General features: G+C 47.0%; 1 protein-coding gene across 3 annotated transcripts in view; it reads left to right on the top strand.

Moving 5' to 3' along the window:
* The window catches only part of HIPK3 (homeodomain interacting protein kinase 3), a 159,927-nt gene that overhangs the window by 128,017 nt on the left and 18,489 nt on the right, over positions 1-13,421 (top strand). For 2 of the 3 annotated variants that reach the window (XM_063944518.1, XM_063944519.1), the window contains exons 7-12: positions 1,065-1,224; positions 1,979-2,102; positions 10,805-10,968; positions 11,070-11,197; positions 11,411-11,572; positions 11,694-11,987. In XM_063944518.1, the coding sequence (XP_063800588.1) occupies positions 1,065-1,224; positions 1,979-2,102; positions 10,805-10,968; positions 11,070-11,197; positions 11,411-11,572; positions 11,694-11,987 (1,032 nt within the window). The remainder of the gene's footprint in view (positions 1-1,064; positions 1,225-1,978; positions 2,103-10,804; positions 10,969-11,069; positions 11,198-11,410; positions 11,573-11,693; positions 11,988-13,421) is intronic. The other variant, XM_063944520.1, reaches the window with a different exon arrangement.

Genomic DNA, 13,421 nt, shown 5'->3' with positions numbered 1-13,421 from the left:
GTTCCTTTACTTCGTCAAAGTCTGTTATCCTGTCGGCTGTGAATTCCTGGCCTCATTATCCAATGATAATAAGGAGAGCCAGTATTTACATAATATGCCAACTGGAACATGTACAGTAGATTAGACGTGGAAAATGTGACTGCAGTGAAATATTTACAGGAGAAGTGGTGCACGGTAGCATTCTTAAATAGGTCATAGCTGAAGTATTGATAAAACAGGCAAGACAGATGGCAGCACTGGGATTTATCCCTTTACTGCGGTTGAAGAGGCTGGAAGTGAAAGGGTTATAAAACTGCGCCGCCCCCCCCTGTCATTGAATGCAAAGCAACAAGCTGACAAAATTCTCTTCACTGGGGGGGGGGGTATTGTGCAGATACGTAGGAGTTATTACCAGCATACGCCACATCACCACACCCACAAATGCCATGGGGCTTGTTTTCCCAGTGGGAAAGAGAAAAAACACCAAAATAACATTTGCTGTTGGGTGCCAGGGACGTATTAAAGCAGGTCGTTTCATGGGGATATTTTAGTCTGTAGGCGCCATCTAAAATAACACCGACTCCGGTCTAAAGTATTTGTAAACTAAATGCCCCGTTCTTCCCAACAAACCTATTTGTACCAGAACATAAGACGACCCTTTATGTAAAATTATAGTAAAAGTTGTAAAGAAAACACTTTGGTGATTTCAGATGTGTAACAGGAATATAAACTGATTAATCCATGGAGAGAAAGTTCTGTATTGAAAGGTATAACAAATGTCACATGATTATTGTTTGGTTTAGTTAAATAATAAGGTGGGGATGTAATCAAGTCTGAGTTCGACGGCCCTTCAGGATGTCGGCCGATCTCTGACATTTTTTTAATGGGGCAATCATGTACAAGGCTAAACCATGCCCTGTACATGATTGCCCTTTTAAAAAAACGTCCGAGATCAACTGGCATTCCATAGGGCCACCGAAGTCGGCCATCATTACATCCCGTCCTGTCTGTCTTTAAATAATTTGCATTTTACTGTGGAAAAAAAAAACCTGCAAATGTTTTTATTTTAATTTATTTTTCAACAGTGTGAAATCGTGTTTCCATATAATGGATGTTTGCAAGTCTCGTCACAACGTATGTGATACAGCTAACCGCAATAAGACATCAGTCATGAGACCTGTCGCCTCAGCCAACGCGGCTAACGTTTCAGCCGGTTTCACCAAAATTGGCAATGTCAGGGGTCAGGTGAGCAATCGGTACATTTCCTGCCTTTAAATCTGTTCCTTCAATATAACCTGTGCTTCATAATACAGTATTAACTGGCTCCATTCAGGTGTATATTGGCTAGAACAGTCAGGCTTTCGGTGAATAGAATACCCCCACACCTCCAGGGCACCTGTGTGCCACTGCATAGAGATTTTGTTACCAATACTTCTGGATGCAAATGGTTACAAAAGTTTTATTGTTAACAGGTAGTTTAGTGCATGTGCCTCGCTGTATATGTCCGATGCCAGGTTGAACAGGGATTATTACAGTGATTATACATTATAGACTGTTCAATATCTCCTTAAGAAGTTGATGCAGTGTCCTATTTTCCCGAGCATATAATTAATATGATCCGATAGAACACATGGTGACTGTTTGTGTAGTCGCTTCGAATACCTGTTTTCTGCCATGTTTTAAAGGTATTTATAGTTGGATTAGTCTATCACTCAGTCTGCTAGCAGCAGTGGGTTCTGAAATGACTGTGGTGAACTTGAACATTGAGTTTCCGGTTTCGGTGGGAACAGTGAGCTCCCTTGTGGCTGAGTTTCAGTTTGCATCTAAGGCTCAGTGTAATATAGGTAGATTTTTATGAGCGTTCCTGTGGAAACCGGTATTGTGCCTATATTAATATTAGACATGGTCCCGTGCTTCTGTGTTTGTAGACTAAAAATTCATTTTCTTTCCGTTTACTCTTTACAATGTTTAATTCATTTATTTATTTTAATCTTTTTAGGCTTTAACAACATCGGGGCATTCAGTCATACACCACGGGATACCAGTGCAGGCAGGAACTGCTCCGTTTGGTTGTAACGACGCTTTTCAGCAGACTCTAATACTTTGCCCCCCCACCATGCAAGGTGTGTAATGCAAAGTTCTAGCACTTACATCTGTGCTTTAATGATTCACTAGATGCTTTTTTTCTGAATGGAAATTGCTTATATTACTGGTTTACAGGACAAGTCTGTCTTCCAACTATGGGGTATATGCAATTGCGGTCGAATTCCCGAAATTGTCGAAAAACGGGACTTTTTCGCCAAAAAAAAATAAAATCAAAAATCGACAATGCAATTCAGTACTTTCCGTCAAAAAAAACGGACTTTCAAAATTCGACTTTTTGAAATTCGACATTTGTCATATTCGACTTTTCTGCAATGGTACAAATGCGGCAATTCGACAAAAGTATATTCAATTGAAGTTTGGAAATTCGACAACAGTGCTTTTAGACAGTAAATTCGTCATTTTCAATCCGCCACACTTTGGTGGGTGAATCTATTAAAAATTTTAAACATGTTTTTTTGGGTGTTTTTTTTATTGGTAATAGCATATCTATTTATATTAGAAGGGATTAGGTACTTGGTTTGTGTTTTTGGGAGGCACAAGTATTATTTATATATTTTTAAAAATATATATATATTTTTTTTAGATGGAATGGTAAAATCCCGGAAAAAAATGGCGTGGGGTCCCCCCTCCAAAGCATAACCAGCCTCGGGCTCTTCGAGCTGGTCCTGGTTCTAAAAATCCGGGGTAAAAATGGACAGGGGATCCCCCGTATTTTTAAAACCAGCACCGGGCTCTGCGCCTGGTGCTGGTGCAAAAAATACGGGGGACAAAAAGAGTAGGGGTCCCCCGTATTTTTTACACCAGCATCGGGCTCCACTAGCTGGACAGATAATGCCACAGCCGGGGGTCACTTTTATACAGTGCCCTGCGGCCGTGGCATTAAATATCCAACTAGTCACCCCTGGCCGGGGTACCCTGGGGGAGTGGGGACCCCTTCAATCAAGGGGTCCCCCCCCCCAGCCACCCAAGGGCCAGGGGTAAAGCCCGAGGCTGTCCTTCCCCCATCCAAGGGCTGCGGATGGGAGGCTGATAGCCTTGAGAAAATGTAAAGAATATTGTTTTTTCCTGTAGTACTACAAGTCCCAGCAAGCCTCCCCCGCAAGCTGGTACTTGGAGAACCACAAGTACCAGCATGCGGGAGAAAAACGGGCCCGCTGGTACCTGTAGTACTACTGGAAAAAAAATACCCAAATAAAAACAGGAGAGACACACCTTGAGAGTAAAACTTTTTCTCTGACGTCCTAGTGGATGCTGGGAACTCCGTAAGGACCATGGGGAATAGCGGCTCCGCAGGAGACTGGGCACAAAAGTAAAGCTTTAGGACTACCTGGTGTGCACTGGCTCCTCCCCCTATGACCCTCCTCCAAGCCTCAGTTAGATTTTTGTGCCCGACCGAGAAGGGTGCACACTAGGGGCTCTCCTGAGCTTCTTAGTGAAAGTTTAGTTTTAGGTTTTTTATTTTCAGTGAGACCTGCTGGCAACAGGCTCACTGCATCGAGGGACTAAGGGGAGAAGAAGCGAACTCACCTGCGTGCAGAGTGGATTGGGCTTCTTAGGCTACTGGACACCATTAGCTCCAGAGGGACCGAACACAGGCCCAGCCTCGGAGTCCGGTCCCAGAGCCGCGCCGCCGGCCCCCTTACAGAGCCAGAAGCAAGAAGAGGTCCGGAAAATCGGCGGCAGAAGACATCCTGTCTTCACCAAGGTAGCGCACAGCACTGCAGCTGTGCGCCATTGCTCCTCAGCACACTTCACACTTCGGTCACTGAGGGTGCAGGGCGCTAGGGGGGGCGCCCTGAGCAGCAATAAAAACACCTTGGCTGGCGAAAATACATCACATATAGCCCCCAGGGCTATATGGATGAATTTTAACCCCTGCCAGATTCCACAGAAAAACAGGAGAAAAGGCAGCCGAGAAGGGGGCGGAGCCTATCTCCTCAGCACACTGGCGCCATTTTCTCTCACAGCTCCGTTGGAGGAAAGCTCCCTGGCTCTCCCCTGCAGTTACTACACTACAGAAAGGGGTTAAAAAAGAGAGGGGGGCACTAATTAGGCGCAGTATAACAATACAGCAGCTATAAGGGGAAAAACACTTATATAAGGTTATCCCTGTATGTATATATATATATATATAGCGCTCTGGTGTGTGCTGGCATACTCTCCCTCTGTCTCCCCAAAGGGCTAGTGGGGTCCTGTCCTCTATCAGAGCATTCCCTGTGTGTGTGCTGTGTGTCGGTACGTTGTGTCGACATGTATGAGGAGGAAAATGATGTGGAGGCGGAGAAATTGCCTGTAATAGAGATGTCACCCCCTAGGGAGTCGACACCTGAGTGGCTGAGCTTATGGAAGGAATATGTGACAGTGTCAGCTCTTTACAAAAGATTGATGACATGAGACAGCCGGCGACTCAGCCTGTGCCTGTCCAGGGGTCTCAAAAGCCATCAGGGGCTCTAAAACGCCCGTTACCGCAGATGGCAGATACAGACGCCGACACGGATACTGACTCCAGTGTCGACGATTAAGAGACGAATGTGACTTCCAGTAGGGCCACACGTTACATGATTGAGGCTATGGAAAATGTTTTTACACATTTCTGATAATACCAGTACCACTAAAAAGGGTATTATGTTGGGTGAGAAAAAACTGCCGGTAGTTTTTCCTGCATCTGAGGAATTAAATGAAGTGTGTGATGATGCGTGGGTTTCCCCCGATATAAAACTGTTAATTCCTAAAAAGTTATTAGCATCATACCCCTTCCCGCCAGAGGATAGGGCACGTTGGGAAACACCCCCTAGGGTGAATAAAGCGCTCACACGCTTGTCAAAACAGGTGGCACTACCGTCCCCGGATACGGCCGCCCTTAAGGAACCTGCTGACAGAAAGCAGTAAAATGTATATACACTCACACGGGTGTGATACTGCGACCAGCAATCGCCTCAGCCTGGATGTGCAGTGCTGGGGTGGCTTGGTCGGATTCCCTGACTGACAATATTGATACCCTAGATAGGGACAGTATATTACTGACTATAGAGCATTTAAAAGATGCATTTCTATATATGCGTGATGCACAGAGGGATATTTGCCGACTGGCATCAAGAGTAAGTGCGCTGTCCATTTCTGCCAGAAGAGGGTTATGGACAAGACAGTGGTCAGGTGATGCTGATTCCAAAAGGCATATGGAAGTATCGCCTTATAAAAGGGAGGAGTTATTTGGGGTAGGTCTAACAGACCTGGTAGCCACGGCAACGGCTGGGAAATCCACATTTTTACCCCAGGTAGCCTCTCAACATAAGAAGACGCCGTATTATCAGGCGCAGTCCTTTGGGCCCCACAAGGGCAAGCGGGCAAAAGGCTCCTCATTTCTGCCCCGTGGCAGAGGGAGAGGAAAAAGGCTGCAGCAAACAGCCAGTTCCCAGGAACAGAAGCCCTCTCCCGTTTTCTGCCAAGTCCTCAGCATGACGCTGGGGCTTTACAAGCGGACTCAGGCACGGTGGGGGCCCGTCTCAAAAATTTCAGCGTGCAGTGGGCTCACTCACAGGTGGACCCCTGGATCCTTCAGGTGGTATCTCAGGGGTACAAATTGGAATTCGAGACGTCTCCCCTTCGCCGTTTCGTAAAGTCTGCTTTACCGACGTCTCCCTCCGACAGGGAGGCGGTATGGGAAGCCATTCACAAGCTGTATTCCCAGCAGGTGATAATCAAGGTACCCCTCCTACAACAGGGAAAGGGGTATTATTCTACGCTGTTTGTGGTACCGAAGCCGGACGGCTCGGTGAGACCTAATTTAAATCTGAAATCCTTGAACACTTACATACAAAGGTTCAAATTCAAGATGGAGTCACTCAGAGCGGTGATTGCAAACCTGGAAGAAGGGGATTATATGGTGTCTCTGGACATCAAGGATGCTTATCTCCATGTCCCAATTTACCCTTCTCACCAAGGGTACCTCAGGTTTGTGGTACAGAACTGTCACTATCCGTTTCAGACGCTGCCGTTTGGTTTGTCCACGGCACCCCGGGTCTTTACCAAAGTAATGGCCGAAATGATGATACTCCTTCGAAGGAAGGGAGTTTTAATTATCCCTTACTTGGACGATCTCCGGATAAGGGCAAGATCCAGGGAACAGTTGGTAGTCGGGGTAGCACTATCTCAAGTAGTGTTGCGGCAGCACGGTTGGATTCTTAATATTCCAAAATCGCAGCTGATCCCGACGACACGTCTTCTATTCCTAAGGATGATCCTGGACACAGTCCAGAAAAAGGTGTTTCTCCAGGAGGAGAAAGCCAGGGAGTTATCCGAACTACTCAGAAACCTCCTAAAACCAGGCCAAGTGTCAGTGCATCAGTGCACAAGGGTCCTGGGAAAAATGGTGGCTTCCTACGAAGCAATTCCATTCGGCAGATTCCACGCAAGAACTTTCCAGTGGGACCTGCTGGAAAAATGGTCCGGATCGCATCTTCAGATGCATCAGCGGATAACCCTGTCACCAAAGACAAGGGTGTCTCTCCTGTGGTGGTTGCAGAGTGCTCATCTTCTAGAGGGCGCAGATTCGGCATTCAGGACTGGGTCCTGGTGACCACGGATGCCAGCCTGCAAGGCTGGGGAGCAGTCACACAGGGAAGAAATTTCCAGGGCTTGTGGTCAAGCCTGGAGACATCACTTCACATAAATATCTTGGAGTTAAGGGCTTTTTACAATGCCCTAAGCCAAGCAAGACCTCTGCTTCAAGGTCAGCCGGTGCTGATCCAGTCGGACAACATCACGGCAGTCGCCCACGTAGACAGACAGGGCGGCACAAGAAGCAGGAGGGCAATGGCAGAAGCTGCAAGGATTTTTCGCTGGGCGGAAAATCATGTGATAGCATTGTCAGCAGTGTTCATTCAGGGAGTGGACAACTGGGAAACAGACTTCCTCAGCAGAAGTCTTCCACATGATTGTAAACCGTTGGGAAAAACCAAAGGTGGACATGATGGCGTCCCGCCTAAACAAAAAATTTGGACAGGTATTGCGCCAGGTCAAGGGACCCTCAGGCAATAGCTGTGGACGCTCTGGTAACACCGTGGGTGTACCAGTCGGTGTATGTGTTCCCTCCTCTTCCTCTCTTACCAAAAGTACTGAGAATTATAAGACGGAGGGGAGTAAGAACTATACTCGTGGCTCCGGATTGGCCAAGAAGGATTTGGTACCCGGAACTTCAAGAGATGCTCACGGAGGACCCGTGGCATCTACCTTTAAGAAGGGACCTGCTCCATCAAGGACCCTGTCTATTCCAAGACTTACCGCGGCTGCGTTTGACGGCAGGGCGGTTGAACGCCGGATCCTGAAGGAAAAAGGCATTCCGGATGAAGTCATCCCTACCCTGATCAAAGCCAGGAAGGATGTAACCGCAAAGCATTATCACCGCATTTGGCGAAAATATGTTGCGTGGTGCGCGGCCAGTAAGGCCCCGATGGAGGAATTTCAACTAGGTCGATTCCTGCATTTCCTGCAAACAGGAGTGTCTATGGGCCTAAAATTGGGGTCCATTAAGGTTCAAATTTCGGCCCTGTCAATTTTCTTCCAGAAAGAACTAGCTTCAGTTCCTGAAGTTCAGACGTTTGTAAAAGGGGTACTGCATATACAGCCTCCTTTTTGTGCCTCCAGTGGCACCTTGGGATCTCAATGTAGTTTTGGGGTTCCTAAAGTCACAATGGTTTGAACCACTTGAATCTGTGGAGTTAAAATATCTCACATGGAAAGTGGTCATGCTGTTGGCCCTGGCCTCGGCCAGGCGCGTGTCAAAATTGGCGGCTTTATCCTGTAAAAGCCCTTATCTGATCTTCCATTCAGACGGGGCGGAATTGAGGACTCGTCCTCATTTTCTCCCTAAGGTGGTTTCAGCGTTTCATCTGAACCAACCTATTGTGGTACCTGCGGCTACTAGTGACTTGGAGGACTCCAAGTTGTTGGACATAGTCAGGGCCCTGAAAATTTATGTTTCCAGGACGGCTGGAGTCAGAAAATCTGACTCGCTGTTTATCCTGTATGCACCCAACAAGTTGGGTGCTCCTGCTTCTAAGCAGACTATTGCTCGTTGGATTTGTAATACAATTCAGCTTGCACATTCTGTGGCAGGCCTGCCACAGCCAAAATCTGTAAAAGCCCATTCCACAAGGAAGGTGGGCTCATCTTGGGCGGCTGCCCGAGGGGTCTCGGCTTTACAACTTTGCCGAGCAGCTACTTGGTCAGGGGCAAACACGTTTGCAAAATTCTACAAATTTGATACCCTGGCTGAGGAGGACCTGGAGTTCTCTCATTTGGTGCTGCAGAGTCATCCGCACTCTCCCGCCCGTTTGGGAGCTTTGGTATAATCCCCATGGTCCTTACGGAGTTCCCAGCATCCACTAGGACGTCAGAGAAAATAAGAATTTACTTACCGATAATTCTATTTCTCGTAGTCCGTAGTGGATGCTGGGCGCCCATCCCAAGTGTGGATTGTCTGCAATACTTGTACATAGTTATTGTTAACTAAATCGGGTTATTGTTGTTGTGAGCCATCTATCCAGAGGCTCCTCTGTTATCATGCTGTTAACTGGGTTCAGATCACAGGTTGTACGGTGTGATTGGTGTGGCTGGTATGAGTCTTACCCGGGATTCAAAATCCTTCCTTATTGTGTACGCTCGTCCGGGCACAGTATCCTAACTGAGGCTTGGAGGAGGGTCATAGGGGGAGGAGCCAGTGCACACCAGGTAGTCCTAAAGCTTTACTTTTGTGCCCAGTCTCCTGCGGAGCCGCTATTCCCCATGGTCCTTACGGAGTTCCCAGCATCCACTACGGACTACGAAAAATAGAATTATCGGTAAGTAAATTCTTATTATTGCACACCTGCCGACACACACATACTTACCTATGTTGACACGAAGCAGTCTGTCCTCTTCTCCAAGTAGAATCCACGGGTACCTGAAAATAAAAGATAATTATACTCACCTGATCCAGGGTCCAGATTATAATCCACGTACTTGGCAAAACAACAAACCGAACACCCGCACCAAACGTACTGAAAGGGGTCCCATGTTTACACATGAGACCCCTTTCCCCGAATGCCGGGACACCACGTGACTGCTGTCACCGAGGTCCCTTCTGCCAATCAGCGAGCGCAACGTCCTGGCACTCTGCTGATTGGCTGCACGTCTGAGCTGTCAGACAGCGCCTCGCAAAGCCTCTCCATTATACTCAATGGTGGGAACTTTGCGTCAGCGGTGAGGTCACCCGCGGTCAGCGGCTGACCGCGGGTAACCCCACCGCTACCCACAAAGTTCCCACCATTGAAAGTAATGGAGAGGCTTTGCGATGCGCTGTCTGAGTCACACGCGCATACAGCCAGTCAGGTGAGTGCAACGAAGTAGCGCTTCCTGATTGGCTGAAGGGACCTCGGTGGCAGGAGTCACGTGGTGTCCCGGCATTCGGGGAAAGGGGTCTCATGTGTAAACATGGGACCCCTTTCAGTCCGCAGGATCGGCTGTTCGTTTTCTTTTTTTGCCAAGTACGAGGATTTATATCTGGACACTGGATTGAGTTGAGTATAATTTGATTCACAGGTACCCCGGATCGTCGGATCAGGAGACGTGGCAGTCGGCGGGTCAAAATAGGTAAGTATGTGTGTGTCGGCAGGTGTGCAATAAAGTTTTACTCTCAAGGTGTGTGTCTCCTGTTTTTATTTGGGTATTTTTTTCCCAGTAGTACTACAGGTACCAGCGGGCCCGTTTTTCTCCCGCATGCTGGTACTTGTGGTTCTCCAAGTACCAGCTTGCAGGGGAGGCTTGCTGGGACTTGTAGTACTACAGGAAAAAACAATATTCTTTAAATTTTTTCAAGGCTATCAGCCTCCCATCCGCAGCCCTTGGATGGGGGGACAGCCTCGGGCTTCACCCCTGGCCCTTGGGTGGCTGGGGGGGGGACACCCCTTGATTGAAGGGGTCCCCACTCCCCCAGGGTACCCCGGCCAGGGGTGACTAGTTGGATATTTAATGCCACGGCCGCAGGGCACTGTATAAAAGTGACCCCTGGCTGTGGCATTATCAGTCCAGCTAGTGGAGCCCGATGCTGGTGTAAAAAATACGGGGGACCCCTACTCTTTTTGTCCCCCGTATTTTTTGCACCAGGCGCAGAGCCCGGTGCTGGTTTTAAAAATTCGGGGGATCCCCTGTCCATTTTCCCCCCGGATTTTTAGAACCAGGACCAGCTCGAAGAGCCCGAGGCTGGTTATGCTTTGGAGGGGGGACCCCACGCCATTTTTTTCCGTGTTTTTTCCCGTCTTTAAAAAAACGGAACAAATCCGTCAAATCGGCCGTTTTTCGGCAGCGGGACTGTCGAATCCTTCTTTTTTTATTGCATATGGTCAATTTCGGCACCCACTTGCTGAAATTAGACTGTCGAATTGTGTCGAATTGAAAAACGGCCGATAATTTGCCGCGATTCGCCGCTAATTGCATATATCCCTATATCTGTGATCACTGTAGGGTCTGCAATCACTGCAGCTCCTTGGAAGCCATTTGTGGGTCTGGACCCACCACACTACTGGCCACCAACCCTATAAGACCATATAAGTGATTGCAGATAGTGGTCTTTTACCAACCTTTTACTAATAGTTATCGTGTCATAATTTTACCTATATACAATGTTCATAGAAAAGTAATTTCCCCATCAACCTCTGAGCTAATTCTTAACTCTTTCCTCTAGCTCACGGACTCCATTGTAATCAAACCATGCCGTTCATTCTTGCAGGAATCCCACCAAACCACGGCAAGCCCACAAGTTACTCTGTGAGAGTAGATAATGCAATGCCCCTAGTTACACAGGCTCCGCCCATGCAGCCCCTGCAGATCAGACCAGTCCTCTCCCAGGTGAGTGTGTGTGTGCTGTAAAAAGATTACAGTATATTAGACAAAGCTGTCACTCGTTTTATTTAGTGCTGCCGAACTGATTATCACCGTTTCCTTTACAGCACGCATGGTCGAATGGAACACATCCAATACTGGTTCCAGCCTGGCAACAGGTGACAACTGTGGCACCGACAACTACAACTCTCGCCTCTGATACCATGGCTGGACCACAAAGAATCGGAGACTGGGGGTAATGTCTTAATCTGTTCTCTTCAATATGTAAAACAGGTTCTGGCAAGCTGTGGATCTCTAGGCATGGGTGAACTACAAGTCCCTGCATGGCCTATTGAGAGATGTACTTCAGCAGCTGGAGATCCATGGGGTTGTCTACCTGTACTTTTATGATCTTTCGTACACAGATGGTCTATTTTCTTATTTCCTCTTGTACTTTTATTTTATATAGGAAGGTCATTCAGCACGGAAACCATTACAGTTCAATGATTTTGCAGCCTCTTTTAACCAACCAAATGACACTGTCGGGCCCCCAGCCCATCAGTTTAGGCATCGCACATGTAGTGTGGCCTCAGCCTGCTGCTAATAAGAGGAATAAAGTTTGTCAAAACAGGTACGACGCAACAACATTTCCATACCTGGCAAAAAGAAAATATAGTATTAGTTGCTTTTTCTGTGATTTTGTGCTGTCCTTTACCAGATGCCTCCACTGATGTCATGGTCTCTGTTTGCAGGAGTAACACAATACCGGACACTGCTGTCCACAGTAAAGCACTTATCTCTCCAAAGATCTCAAACAGCGCAAAGACCACAGAGCCCGAAAGTAGTGCATTACCACAGGACAATCAGAGCTCAGAGGAACAGGAAGGTGATTCTTGTAAGGCACCCGAACAGCCGACTGTAGATGTTTCCACTCAGCAGAGGCAAACGATTGTAATAGCGGATTCGCCGAGTCCCACAGTGAGTGTCATTACCATCAGCAGTGACACAGATGAGGAGGACTCCGCACAGACGCACTCACTGAGAGAGTAAGTGTGACTTTTGCATTGGTGACTGTTGGTAGGCAAAGATTTGCTATAACTGAATATTTACAGTATTAAGAAAATTGATGGAAACACTCTTAAAAGAAAAATTTGGAGATTATCTCAAATCTAGCAATTTACAGGATCCCAAACAGCACAGATTTACTGAGGGAGGTCATGCCAAGCAAATCTTACTGACTTTTTTGACTGGGTGACAAAAGTAATAGTTAACAATGGGGCCGTAGATATAGCTACTCTAGACTTTAGTAGGGCTTTTGACACTGTCCCTACATCCCACTGTTAAATTAACTTGAAAGCCTGGGATTAGATACTCCAGATTGTTGAATGAATAAGATCTTGGCTGCAGGATAAAAAACAGTTGTAGTAAATGAAGTGCATGATATACCGGCTGACGGGATGCAGACTGTCAGTATACCGACAGCGTCATTCCGTCTGCCAGTATACCGGCAGCGAGTCCATTCGTGGGCACGCTGCGCTCGCCACGCTTTAGGCCCGGTTGCTGGCGTGTACCCACCAACCGAGTGGGAATTTAGGATGGGGGGGGGTCAGCATTCCGACCGCCAGTAATATGTTGGTTGTCGGGATTCCAGTGCCGGGCTCCCTTAATGCCAGGATCCCGACAGCTAGCATTATAACTACATCCTTGCAGACACATCAGTAGAGGTAAAACAAATGATTGATGATGTAGTTAGACTAGAGCAATGATTCTCAAACTCGATTCTCAGGACCCCACACGGTTCATGTTTTCCAGGTCACCCAGCAGGTGCACTGTGTATCACCAACTGACACATTTTTAAAAAATCTACAGGTGACCTGCAAAACATAAACCGTGTGGGGTCCTGAGGACAGAGTTTAAGAACATGTGGACTAGAGGACTGGGCAAGAGTGTGGCAATTACAGTTTAATGCCAAAAAATGCAAAATCATGCACTTGGGTCTCAAAAATCCAAAGGCTAAATATAGTATTAATGGCACTATATTGGAAACTACTAAGGAGGAAAGGGATCTAGGTGTTGCTATTTCAGGTGAATTAAAGGCAGGTAAGCAATGTAACAAAGCAGTGAGGAAGGTTAGCTAGATGCTTGGTTGCATAGGGAGAGGAATCAGCAGGAGGAAGAAATAAGTAATAATGCCAGTGTATACAGTACATCCGGAAAGTATTCACAGCACTTCACTTTTTCCACATTTTGTTATGTTACAGCCTTATTGCAAACTGGGAAAAAATAAAAATTTTCCCTCATTATTCTGGTATCCGTTCACATGGTCGACCATGTTAGGGTCGACAGTCATTAGGTCGACCACTATTGGTCGACATTGACATGGTCGACATTGACATGGTCGACATGGACACATGAAAAGGTCGACATGAGTTTTTTAACTTTTTTTTCTTTTGGGGAACTTTTCCATACTTTACGATCCA

The sequence above is a fragment of the Pseudophryne corroboree genome, chromosome 11 (assembly GCF_028390025.1).
Source record: "Pseudophryne corroboree isolate aPseCor3 chromosome 11, aPseCor3.hap2, whole genome shotgun sequence".
Classification (NCBI taxonomy): Eukaryota; Metazoa; Chordata; class Amphibia; order Anura; family Myobatrachidae; genus Pseudophryne; species Pseudophryne corroboree.
The sequence above is the reverse complement of the archived record's forward strand: the minus strand, read 5'-3'. Positions and strand labels throughout refer to the sequence as shown.